This window comes from Eurypyga helias, unplaced genomic scaffold (genome assembly GCF_000690775.1).
Source record: "Eurypyga helias isolate BGI_N326 unplaced genomic scaffold, ASM69077v1 scaffold9116, whole genome shotgun sequence".
In the NCBI taxonomy this organism is placed as follows: Eukaryota; Metazoa; Chordata; class Aves; order Eurypygiformes; family Eurypygidae; genus Eurypyga; species Eurypyga helias.
In genome coordinates, this window is record NW_010254659.1 from 5,311 (window position 1) to 17,908 (window position 12,598).

At 48.5% G+C, this 12,598-nt stretch overlaps 1 protein-coding gene across 1 annotated transcript in view; it reads left to right on the plus strand.

Annotated features, from left to right (window-relative positions):
• The first annotated feature begins 2,352 nt into the window (after positions 1-2,352).
• The window catches only part of HP1BP3 (heterochromatin protein 1, binding protein 3), a 13,549-nt gene continuing 3,303 nt past the window's right edge, over positions 2,353-12,598 (plus strand). Inside the window, exons 1-9 of the mRNA XM_010153081.1 lie at positions 2,353-2,553; positions 2,980-3,082; positions 4,518-4,668; positions 5,005-5,164; positions 6,211-6,354; positions 7,329-7,409; positions 9,001-9,155; positions 9,904-9,994; positions 10,658-10,817. Of these exons, the coding sequence (XP_010151383.1) occupies positions 2,458-2,553; positions 2,980-3,082; positions 4,518-4,668; positions 5,005-5,164; positions 6,211-6,354; positions 7,329-7,409; positions 9,001-9,155; positions 9,904-9,994; positions 10,658-10,817 (1,141 nt within the window). The 5' untranslated portion in view covers positions 2,353-2,457. The remainder of the gene's footprint in view (positions 2,554-2,979; positions 3,083-4,517; positions 4,669-5,004; positions 5,165-6,210; positions 6,355-7,328; positions 7,410-9,000; positions 9,156-9,903; positions 9,995-10,657; positions 10,818-12,598) is intronic.

Here is a 12,598-nt window from a genome sequence, read left to right on the forward strand (position 1 = left end):
AGCTGCTGTTGGGGTCACTGAATTTCTGCAGGATGATGGCTTATTTGCGTGTTTTGTAGGCGCTGGAGTTAGGAATTGTGCTGTGTTAAGGTCTTGAGAGCAAAAGGTAGTTTATACTGTGATCTAAACAAGGATTTTTGTAGAACTTGGGGAATAGGAAGTCAAAGCTGGGAGTTCTGTGTTTTCATGTGCGTGACATGCGGGTCACACAGTTTAACAGCAAGTACAACCCAGGACCAGGTCAGCCGCAGTGCACACGCGTATGGGTGCGTTAGTCATCCCGGGGAAGGGCTCTTCTGTAGCCCCCAGCTGATTTCCCCCAGGACGGGTCTGCACTGGTCGTTTAGACTCACTTCAAAACGCTGGGAGGTTTTTAAAGGGCTTCAGGCTGTGCTGGGTTGGAAAACCATTGGACGCTGTGCTGAAGCCTGGTGAAAATGACTAATTTTTCCTCTCACTTTCCACACTTGAGGGAGGAAAGTCCCATCAAATAGAAGGAAAAAAAGCTGGGCTGTAGTTGGTCTGATCTGTTGGGCCAGTAGTGGTTTTTTCCCCTCCTGAAATTTCACCCGACAGCTTCGTTCATCTCCCTTTGCTTTTGGCAGGCAGCGCGGTGTGATTTTGCTCTCGTCTCCCAAGAAAGCATCCGGCACGCTTAGCCCGGTTGCTTTGGCTGGTGCTCAGCCAGGGCCGGCGCCCTGGCGTCCTTCAGAAGGACCCTTGGGTGGCATCGAGGGAGGAAGCTGTCGGAAGCGCTGGGTTTTGAAGACGGTCCGTTAGCTGAATGTCTTTCGGAGCATCTCCCATGGCAATGCCGCCTAGCAGCCTGTCTGCTTCCCCTGAAGTCTCCCGGCCGGCTGTGCCTCCCTGGCGTGCCTGCGCCCGCCCGCGGCAGCGGTGGAGCGAGTTTGTTAGCGGTTGGTTACCTGGGGAGGAGATCGTCTAGGCACACTCGCGTAGCCTCTTGTGTCACCGGTCCTTGAGAACCGTGGTACCTTGAGGCGCGTTCCCCTCGGCTCCTCTTCCGCTGCCGCTGGTTTCTGAATGGAAACCACTCGCACAGGCTGCAGGTTTAAAAGCAATGCTTCATGCAGACCAGCTGGATTTTGGCTGGCCTGGGAAAATAAGTGAGGGACAGAGAATCCCCCCGATGGATTAGGAGTCCCCACTGCTGAGTAATAGGAAGACTGTCTTTTTGGGGGAGAATACAGAGTAATTGAGGTGGTGTTGATGCGGTACAGAACATCCGCCCACGCGATGGAGAAGGCGGTGCAAAGCCATCTTGAAAACAGTGCCAGGAATGATGTTAGGTCTCCATTCAAGAAGACAGGCTGGGGAAAGACCTGTTAAAAGTGAAAATCTATGGTAAGTTGTCTGCTTTCTCCTCTGAGCAAAAGAAAAAGTCCCCAGAATAGGCAGAAGCTGGGAGCATTTGGTTATTTCTCTGCAGGAGGGGAGAAGGCAGTGTGGAGCTTGATCTTCGGCTGGAACGGGGCAGAACGGGTCCAGCCCAGGTTTGCTAGTGGTGAGGTTTTGCTTTCGAGGTTTTTAAAGGGAGTGCTGAGAAGAGGAAGCGAATGAAGTAAACCCTGAGTCTTGCGATGGAAGTAGTGGAGCTCTTTTCCTTGGGAGAGGCCGATGCAGGCGGATGGGCGGCAGGTAAGAGAGGCTGTAGAAGTGTATCGGTAGTAAGGGGCGAGACTCGATGAGGGTCAAACTCAGCGTAACGTGTTCAGTACCCCTGACCGGGCCTGTGCTTGGAGGAGAGCTTTGTAAAGCGTCAGGTTTCTTGTAGGAGGTGTGGAGAGGGCTATTCTCATTTATTTTCTTCATTTCTTCTTGTTGTCCTTCATTTCTATAAATCACATGGGGTTTAGTTTGGGGGGCATGGTTCGGGTCCCTAATATATGTATTTTCTGCCTAACTTTTAACGATCTAATTCCTTAGGCTGCTAGAAGCTGGATCAATGTGTCAGCTCCTGCTTTTACCCAGAATGAATGACTTACTAGTTACCTCAACGCCTTACCTTAGCGCAACGTCTGCTTTTCGTGAATGCTTTCTGTTAATTTAAAGAGCCTTTTTATTCTTGCAGATGTGTGTTAACGGAGCAGGCTGCAGGTCTGGCTTACGCCTTTGCCATTCCCGCTACATCCATAGCGCTCAAGTTTTGCATACATGTCTTAGCATCTTTGTTGAATGCGGGTGTTGATTGTCAGTTATGTTAGTCATAAGCTGTAAGTCATTTATCCTTCTTTTCTTTTTGATCTTTAGTTTCTAAGATACATGGACGTAGATGGTTTGGTTTGGTTTGTTTTTTTTTTAATTTTCACACCACATCTTTTCTGTACTTTAGGTTGACTCCTCACTGCACTGTGAAAACCATTAGGAAAAAGTCCTTGGGGTTAAAACCTGGGGCTCCACAGTGTTACCTGCACTTGGGGCTAGAAATTAATTTAAATGGCGACTGATCTGTCTGAAGCTGAACCCGTGCATCATAAGGCGCTTCCACTCTTAACGGGAGCTCAGCTGATCCCCACGGACAAGTTAAGTGAGGTAGGGGCTGGCCCATTCTCCAAGGTTGCCCTTGGATCACTCCTTGACCTCCAGTCCTGCTGAAGGTTACTTGGAACTCTTTCTCCCCTGCTTGTAGGAAACTCGACTGGGAGTCCGATAAACTCTGGGGGCACTCTCCTTCCCTTCCCTGCTTTCCCTGAGATGATGTGTTTGCCAAAATCCTCCAATGCTCATCTCATTTACTTTGGAATTGAAAAGTAATTCTTCCTTTATAACTGTAAAAAAACTATCCTCTCCCAGTATGCCACGAAGAAGATGGTTTGAGGGTTACTGTCTTAAAATTCCCCAAAATCCAAATGTAACCAGAATATTTCTAGATATGCTGCTTTGATTTACTTTAATCCCATTTCAAGAACTTCCTGAATCTTTCCAGTATCTGTGCTGATTTTTGTATGCTTTTTCTAGAAAGCTGAAGACGACACGATGCCGATCCGTCGCTCGGTGAATTCTTCTTCACGGGAAACTCCTCCCAAAAGCAAACCTGCAGAAGGTGAAGAGGTCAAAGCAGGTACCGTAATAGCTCTGTAGTGGGTTGTTACGGTGTACCAAACAGGCATTTTGTTCTGAAACTCCTGGAAAACACCTGCCTGCTGTGATCTAAATATTACTAAGCCTTAGCTTATCATCACAGGCTTTTCCTGGATTATTGGGAAGTTGTATTTTGCTGCCGTTCTTTTAAGTCTGAACCCATTTGTTTTGTCCTTCATATCCTGTGGCAAAGCCTTGACACTCCCGACACCAAAATACAGACAAATAGAGTCCCTTTTAAACCTGCGCGTTCTTGAGTAAAGGGAGAAATTGTGATGTTCCACTAGTGTCAGGAAGATGGGTTGAGATCGAAGGGCAGAGTTAATGAGTGGAAAAAACAGTATTTCATTCTTTCTTCTTTCTTTTCCCGAACAAAAGGGTTTTACCACAATGTGTCATAAAATCTAGGCCGATAATAACGTGTCTGGTTTTAGCAGCTTCACCTCAAGTGTCTCAGGTTGACGTCATTTCAGTAGTTTCACTGAGTATGTCCTCTTGGGTGTCACAACCAAATAAATAACGTACCAAATGAACGATCAGTACGCCGCGTACTTTAACTGCACGATGCTTCCGTGGGAAAAGTATGTGCAGGAACGTAGCGGCGTGCTTAAGCTCCTTGTCAGAGATGGAGAAGCTGCGTGGGGCGGTACTGGCGGACAGTTCTTCAGCCAGAAAGCGGCTGCTGGCAGTGTGTATGCAGCTTGTCTGGTAGGCAGCCCAGTCTCTAAGGCCTGTTCACAGCTAAATATACTGGAGTTACTTTGCTTGGTAAGTTGATTTCTGACTGGGTTGGATCCTGCTGCTAGGCAAGTGCTTCTGCCGATGCCTGTGCAGCCTAAAGCTTCGCCAGGTCTGGAAAAATGGGATCGAATGGTTAAAACCCTTCAGATGCCACAGCCTGTAGTGCAGAAACAGCAGTGTTTGGTGACCAGTTGGTCATAAACAAAGCTGCTTGTATGCATCTCCCCAGATTCGTTGTGGAGTTGTGGTTTTGCACCTTTGTGAGTTTAAAACATAGAAACCTCGACCTAGGAGAAAATCTTCACGTTTCATCGGGCTGATTTCCTCTTCCCTTCCCCACCCAGGCCTCTCTGATGAGGGATGATCGCAATAGTAACTTCCTGGGGTTAAGAGCAGAAGACGGGGGGGAATCAGTTCATTGTGAAAATGCTGTGTGGTGGTTTTTTGAGGTTATTCTGGCATTTGGTGGGTGATTGCACCTCGTTGAAGCTCTTTGAGTAGTTTTGTTCACTTCTTAAGTTACATTCAAATCATCTGTTTAAATTAGAGAAAAGAAATTGTCTGGTGGGAAATAATTTTTGGGGTGTGTTCCTAAGGTTTCTTTTTTCCTCTGTCTTCCTGAAGAGCAGAGTCTCGTTTGAGGCAGTAACTCGATGCGTTTTCCCATCTTTTAGATGCAGAAGCCACTTCTGAGGAGTCTGCCTCTGTGGGAGAAGAACAAGAGAATGAAACCCTGCCTGCTGCATCCAGTGAAGCAGAACAGCCAAAGGAACCTGAGACTGAAGGGAAGGGGGAAACAAAGGCCTCAGAAGAAACCAAAAAGGAGTAAGGCTTGCTTAGTGCTGAATTCAGGAATTTGGGTAGCATTCTGAAGAAAGTCACGTCCTAGAGATAGAAGAGATGGTGGGGGAGATGAGGAAAACAGGATGGGTTGCTTAAAAAAGTGCTTGTGTTTCCCAGGAAGAAGCTAGCAATCAAGTGTGGCTGCTGTTCCGAGAGCATGGGTGGGGCTGGATATTGTGTCTTTTCTTCTAACAGAAACATCAAAGTGTTCTTTAAATCATTTTCAGTGTTAGGTATTCTGGGCTTTTTGTTGTTGTTCTGCCATTGGCTTGTTTTATGGTGTCTTTGGTCTTACTATTGCTTTGTGTGTTTCCTAAGCGAGAAGGATCAGTCTAAGGAAAAGGAGAAGAAGGTGAAAAAGACCATTCCTGCCTGGGCCACTCTTTCTGCTCGGCAGCTCGCTAGAGCACAGAAGCAAACTCAGATGGCTGCCACCTCACGTCCCAAAATGGATGCGATTTTAACAGAGGCCATCAGGGTAAGCAGGAGGGAAATGTTTCTTTTGTTCAACTGTCGCAAAGCAGAATAATTTGTGTGCCTAAAATCCACAGTTTCAGCTCGCTGATGGTACAGCTGATAGCGCTGTCTGTTAGCAGGAAACTTTGTGCACGAGATGCGTGTGCTCCTGCCTGGGAGCCTGTGGAGCTGAAATGTGAGTCTGTAATGATGATGAGGGGCCCTGTAGCTTATACCTTTCTTTAGAATTTGTTTCCCTCCCTAATTACATTATTAGAAACAGCTAGGGGTGACATAACCTGGTTGATTTCTGTCATCGTGTAATTCAGTGTGCCTTCTAGCCATACTTAGCTTGATTTACCTTGATTAATCCATCTATTTGATACGTGCTTTTTTTCAGCATGACCTTATTCTAATTCAGGACAGATGCAGATACTGTAAACTGGCATTCCAGAGTGCTGTTGGTCTCAGTTTGCTGTATCCCCCTGCTCGTACGAAGAGACCTGTGCTCTTGTAGCCGCGCTGCTGCTCTCCCCTTGCGCTTGGTTCACGTGCGTTGCCTTCACAGGAAGCCTGGACTCCAGCAGCCTTCGCTGCAAGATGGCTCTTCCAGCTGCTGTATCTTCAAAACATGAACTTCAGCTTAGGGTTTTTACTAGTTTGCTAATGCCAATCCTCCATCTTAAAAAAACACCAAAACTGGCAACTTGTTCTGACTTAACGATTAGTCTGTCTGACACCAGTAAAATGCCGTACCAGTTGTGCGGTGTTGGTTTGCCAAAACCTGACTGTATTTTGTAGTAGCATGTAGTGTTTAAGCCATGTAAGTGCTTCAGGGTAGGGGAGTGGTTGGTGTGTGGTTGCTGTGCTGCTTTTGTGTTGTCTGCTCTTCTGCTCCAAAGAGAAGTGAAGTATTTTGTTAGTCATATTTTATACTCTTGAGTCACTGTGGGCATCCTGTGCTGATGCACTGGCCTGTATGCATCAGCTCAACTTCTGTTCTTCCAGTCCCTCAGCAAGACAGTCTGAGGGCAGGTGGTGTCTGCTAACCTTTTGGCTCCGTTTCAGGCGTGCTTTCAGAAGGGCGGTGCATCAGTCGTTGCAATACGTAAATACATCATCCACAAATACCCTTCCCTGGAGCTCGAGAGGAGAGGCTACCTTCTAAAGCAAGCCTTGAAAAGGGAGCTGGAGAGAGGGATCATTAGACAGGTGAGAGCTGCTTTGTGGAGCAGCAGTGGAGGGGGTATTACTGAATTACAAAGGAGTTTCTTAAACTCCACTGGCAGGTCTCTGGGGTGATTATATTCTCCCGTCTGGAGGTTAATCAACCTCTGTCTCCACTTTGTTAGACACCGGCAGAATTGCAGCATTGTTCTGTTGATCAGACACTGCACGGTTGTCTTTTGTGCAATTTCTGACCGTTGCCTGGTGTTGTGTCATACAGCATTGCAGCAGCACGTGTCTTCAAACGGAGTCCAGCATCATCACTTCTGCAGCAGTGCGTTTCTCTTAACACTGTAATCTATGATCCCGGTGAGGATCTCCTGGTCAGGACAGCAGAGTATGGTATTGAGTCTGGCTGCAGTTTCTGTGCATTGTACTGAAATTTCAGAGGGTTGAAATGGCCGTAACAGCCCATCGCCAGGGTGACTGTGCAATCAAAAGTGTAGAATCACAGGCTGGTTTGGGTAGGAAAGGACCTTAAAGCCCACCCAGCCCCACCCCCTGCTGTTGGCAGGGCCACCTTCCACTAGACCAGGTTGCTCCAAGCCTCATCCAGCCTGGCCTTGGACCCTTCCAGGGATGGGGCATCCACAGCTTCTCTGGGCAACATGTCCCAGTGCCTCCCCACCCTCTGCGGGAAGAATTTCTTCCTGATAACCAATCTAAACCTCCCCACTTTCAATTTAAACCCGTTACCCCTTGTCCTATCACTCCCTGCCCTTGTCAAAAGTCCCCCCCAGCTTCCTTGTCACCCCTTCAGGTACTGGAAGGCTGCAGTAAGGTCTCCTCGGAGCCTTCCCTTCTCCAGGCTGAACAAGCCCAACTCGCTCAGCCTGTCCCCAGGGCAGAGGTGCTCCAGCCCTCTGATCACATCTGTGTAATGATGCCAATTAGTCTTTTTCAGGTTATTATTCTGAATTACTTTGTTAAAGACTGAAAAGGACTTTTTTTCGAACTAGGTAAAAGGAAAGGGAGCTTCTGGGAGCTTTGTGGTGGTGTCTAACGCAGGAAAAACTGTTCCGAAAGCCAGAGACAGAAAGGTAAGATGGATCATTATAAACAATAATCTGAAAAGTCTTGCACTGTAACTTACACAATGCAGCCTAACCTCCACCCAAACCGTATTCTCCTCCTTGCTGTATGTTTCCTCCCCGAGTATAGTAGTTAAAACACTCATTCCACTAAAATTAGAATGAGAAAGCTAGTATGAGAAATAACCCAAGCAGAATAATCAAAGTCTTAGTTTTCAAATGTGCACACTAAACCCCTAGGCTTTGGTTCAGAGGCAGAGAACTGAATAACCATGAAGCTCCTCTTCTGCCTTTACCTGGTAGAGGGAGTTGCCTCTTAGGTATTGTAAGAGAGCGTTATGCTGCTGCTGTTTCTGTGGTATCTGTTGTGTGGATAGATGGAAGACTTCAGATGAACGTTGTTCCCTCAGCCGTGAGGGCAGAGGGAGGGAGAATGTCGAGAGGCCTCTGGAAGAAGTGGCTAATGTTGGGTGTATATTGTTCTGAAGTAGTAAAATGTGCTGGGGAGTATTTTTTTGAGCCTAGCCCTCACTGTTGGTGGTGGTTCCAGCACCGCTGCTGTCTCCTCCCGCTGCGCTGGGCTACGAACACCACAGGTACAAAGCGCGTAGCTGGAAGTGCCGATCCGCTTGCGGCTAGGCGGGTGAACCCAGAGGGTCTGAGGGCCCTCGGCACTTATCTCTCGGCTACGGGGGAGACCACAAGCCCTACAACTGGGGGAAACGATGACGCAGTCGGTACTGGGGCACGGAAGGAAACTCATTGCAGCATAACTTCTTTTTAAACAGACCTCCCTGGCTCCACGAGAAGTTTGAGCAAGGCAGCTGATAACTGCTAACACATCGCTGTTCTTGTCTGCAGCGGGTCGGTGTCTTTGTTCCTAGTTCCTCTCCCTGTTGCAGCAAAACGAATAGCTGGCTTTTGTTTTCAGTGGGTTTGGCTAGCAGTCGAGCAGCTGTCTGGGGGAGCAGCACCCTCACCCGTTTGTTTGCAAAGCTGCTGTTCAGCATCAAAATCATTCGACTTCAGCACATTTCCCACTGTCTTTTCTGAATAAAGAACAGACTATTTGTTTCCTGATCATCCCCTCACAGTAACAAAGGGATGGAGGAAAATTCAGGGGACAGCAGTGTTGGCTTCAACCAAGATTTTTTTCTGTCAGGTGGAAAAAGAAAAATGCACTCCTGTTTAGCTCTTCTTTTCTGGAAGGTTTGACCTGTGTAAGCAGGTCTTGCCCTTGATGGGTTTTGTGTTTCCTGTCAGTGTGAAACATTTCTACCTGTCTCACTGAAGGGTAGCAGAAGAAAATGTCTATAGAAAGAGCAAGGCAACCATTGAAAATACAGATGTGGTTAAATACTCAGCAATTTATATTTGTGAAACTTTCCTAAGACTCCTACGAAGATTCCAGCCAATTCTGCTTAAGTTTACTTAAACTGCTGAACGTTTACATTGTTAATTTAAAGAGCTGCCTTACAGAAGTTGGTTTTCCAGGTCTGTGGCCAGTGACAGGAGCACTTCTCCCCACCTGAGCATTGCTGGTTCAGAAAACCCCGAGTTTTAGGCCCCACTGATGCGTAAAAGTATATGTGTATTTCAGAAAAGCAATTCCACTTCGACTGCAGAGCAACAAGTCAAGCTGGAAGATATCCTGCCGCTGGCTTTCACTCGCCTCTGCGAACCGAAGGAAGCTTCTTACAGCCTGATCAAGAAATACGTGTCTCAGTATTACCCCAAACTCAAAGTAGATATAAGGTAGGTGTGAGCAGAGCCACAGAAGGGCGGTGAAACACGGCCTTCCTCTGGCTTTGCCTCCGCTCACGGCGACTCGGGTCAGTATTTCAGCAGGCAGCAGCGGGGTGTTGCTCTGTGATGTATAGCTTGCAGGAAAGCTGGAGGGAAAGCCATGCCTTTTCCTGCATCCCTCCACACCCAGTCTTTGTTCCCGATGCCCACGTCGGCGTTGCTCTGCGCATCTCTGCCCTTCACCTAAGCTGGGTCCCTTTAGCTGCGTGGACGTGAAGGCCTGTCCTTGGGATCATGTCCCACTTGGTTCTGGATGCTTGAACGGGCACAAGCTGACAGGAATCTTTACGTTTGCCTGTGAGGAGTGGGTCAGGGCCTGGGGAGGAAGCAAACCCTGTGCATCACCTCTCACAGGAGCTTGTACTGGGTCCCTTGTTTGTCTGCGAGCTGACTGACTCATTGCCCACCGCGTCCAAATGTGCTTTTTAAAAATGAGTAAGTCCTTCCCGGGGAAGCTTGGCTGTTTCTGGATGCGCAGTGACACCAAGCAAGAGTTGCAGCTGCATTTCCGCTCACGTACCTCGTTCTTCTCGTGTAACCGGCGCTTGCTGACAGATCTCCATTTAACATGTCTCTCTGTAGGCAGATCCCCGGTGTAAGTACGGCTCTGCTCACGCTCTGCAGACCGCGTTGTTTCTCTGGTTGGTATTCAAGCTGTCGGTGCGTGTCAGTAAAGCTTTATCCTCCTGTGTTTCAGGCCCCAGCTGTTGAAGAATGCCCTGCAGAGAGCTGTAGAGAAGGGCCAGTTAGAGCAGATCACGGGGAAGGGAGCGTCTGGGACATTCCAGGTCAGAGACAGAGTTCATCTTGTTTTGTTGATACACTGACCACAAGCCTCGGGTATGTTAATGCACCCTCTCCCCAGTTTCGTGGGGTACGCCTTTCTTTAGCAGCCTGCCACACTCAGGAGTTGTCAGACTCTGAAGCAGCAGGACTCCTGTTCTCCTGGTCTGTGTTTCTGGAGCAGACCCTTGCTTCGCGTGCTCCACGCGCTGCTTCAGCTCTGACTCACCAGCACAGTAGGGAGCTGGTGGGGTAAGCTGTCCTTTCCGTCGCTAATTGTCAGTGCAGCGGGTACCCCAGATGCCTGCCGTGTCTTTCTCATGTCTGTGCCATAGAAGGCTCTTGGGTACATTTGGTCTGTGGGATGGAGGAAGGATCTGATTTATTTCCTTCCCTGAGCAACAGGCCCGTAGATTGCCACATCCTTGCAGTCTTATCTGGGGACTAGGACAACGCGTTACTGATCCAAGCCCGCTGGGCCGGTTGACTGCGTAGGCCTGTCCCTCCCTGTTACAGCTGGGAGAGCAGCATTCCCTGTGCCGTGTTTTAATATCAAACGTATCTCTGCTGATGCAGGAGCGCCGACCCACCTGGTGCAGAGGAGCTTGTCCTGACCTGGTTTGGGAGAATTTTGTCTTGATGCTTTTCTCTTCCTCCTTGGAAAACAGCTGAAGAAATCAGGGGAGAAGCCCCTGCTGGGTGGGACTCTGATGGAAGACGCCATCCTGTCTGCCATTGCGGCCATGAACGAACCGAAGACCTGCTCCACCACAGCGCTGAAGAAGTATATCCTGGAAAACCACCCAGGGACCAACTCCAACTTCCAGGGTAAAGTACCGGTCTGTCTAACGCTTCTCTGTTCCTGCTGCAGGAGTCCTGCAGCTGCACGTGTGCCTGTGCAGCACCTTCCCACCATCCCGTTGAGCTTGCCTGGGGAGCAGACAGCTGCTCGGCTCTTTGTGCTGCAGAAGTGCTCAGTGGTTTTAATTCCCATTCGTTCCTTTCAAGCCCGACAAAGGCTACTTTCTGTGACATAATGCGTGTTTCTCTCGTCTGTAGCACGTTCCCAGGAAGAGAGAATGATATTCAAGTACTTTATTGTTCTTCAATCACCAAGTAGATTTCATCTGTCTCTCTCTGTTTGGAAAGGCTGCAGCTTGCCATAAATGCAGTTTCTAGTTGTTTTTCACGTAGAGGAGTTGCATAATCTCACTTTAAAAAAAAATCCCAACGCCTCTCTTACCGATTTGTTTGAGATCCTGTTTGGCTCTGATTTTTAAAAGGTCAGTAGAGTGAGGAGAGAACCTAATCCTGTTGTATTTGGGAAGGGATTTGGTGTCTCCTCGTTCGCAGGAATGACACTAATTCTGTTTTGACTTTCAGCAGAAGCAATACTAACAGACACTTTAGAGTAGATCTTTGAGTGGCTTTTTGGCATTATTTGGTCTGAGCCCCGATGCGGTTGTTTAACCAACGAGGGCGTTTGCAGCAGGATGAGCTTGCAGCCGTCTCAGCTAGGGTCAGACCTAGAAGTCGATGAGTTTGTCAGTGCGGTGTCAGTGCTGCTGCCATCCCTCAGGCCGTGGGGCTGGAGAGGAGAGGTCGCTGGTCCCCGCACTCCTCACCTGGAGCTGAAGCACGGCATCGGCACGGCTGTGGTGCGGGCCTTACCCACACGCACAGGAGCGCAGGTTCCCTCACAGCACTGTGGGCTGAAGAAGTAGCCTGAGGCCTTCTGCCAATTAGAGGCTGGTGTCAAGTGTGACTTCTTCATCTTGGGGCAGGGAAGAGAGTTTCCAGGGTTACGAAGCCCTTGCATGATTTATTTTTGGGGCTGTTGGAATGTGCCCTGGTCCTTAGAGGCCTGTGTTTAGCCAGCCTCCAGTGCTCATCAGTCTTGCGAGTCAGACAAGGATATTTCAGCCTGCAGTGTGTTGTTTTCTTTCTCCTGCCTTTACATAAAAGGAATTTTGATGATCTCTGCTCGAAGAGCAACTGGAGGAAGATGTGCTGAGATGCAGAAGCAGACAGGCACGCGCTGCAGAGCCAGTGCTCTGCCATTCTCCTCATTTTATACCTCGAGCTGGACTCGACCGGAGTCAAACTCTTTATGTGCTGCTGTTGATCTTTGGTACCCAAAGTAAGAACAGCCTTAGGTTTTACGTGTTGCTCCTGTTCAGAGCAGTGTGGGGTTTTTAAGGGTTCTTGAACTTGATCCTAACGTTGCAGCGAATATCTTTGCATTAATCTTACAGACCGTGTTCAGATGGCAGCTCAGCCAGCGTGATTCCTGGGGTTTTTCTCCTTCCTTTCCTCAAGTGAACCTCTTTGGAATGTGCTTGGGGTGGGCCTTGCTTTCCCCTTGGTTTAGAGAGAGCTACATAAGTAAGTGGTCCCTCTGATTCAGGCTGGAAATTGAACTGGCTAAGCAACTTCAGCCCTTTGCCAGAGACAGAGATCCCCTGTACCTGCACGGTTTTGGTTACGGTTCTTACAGAGTGCACAGGGGAGCAGAAGGCTGGAATTAAAAGTGTGTTTGTCATATTTCTAGACTAAATAATTTCCCTTAGAAGAACCCAAACAGACAAAAAACCCCCCCCACAGAGTAG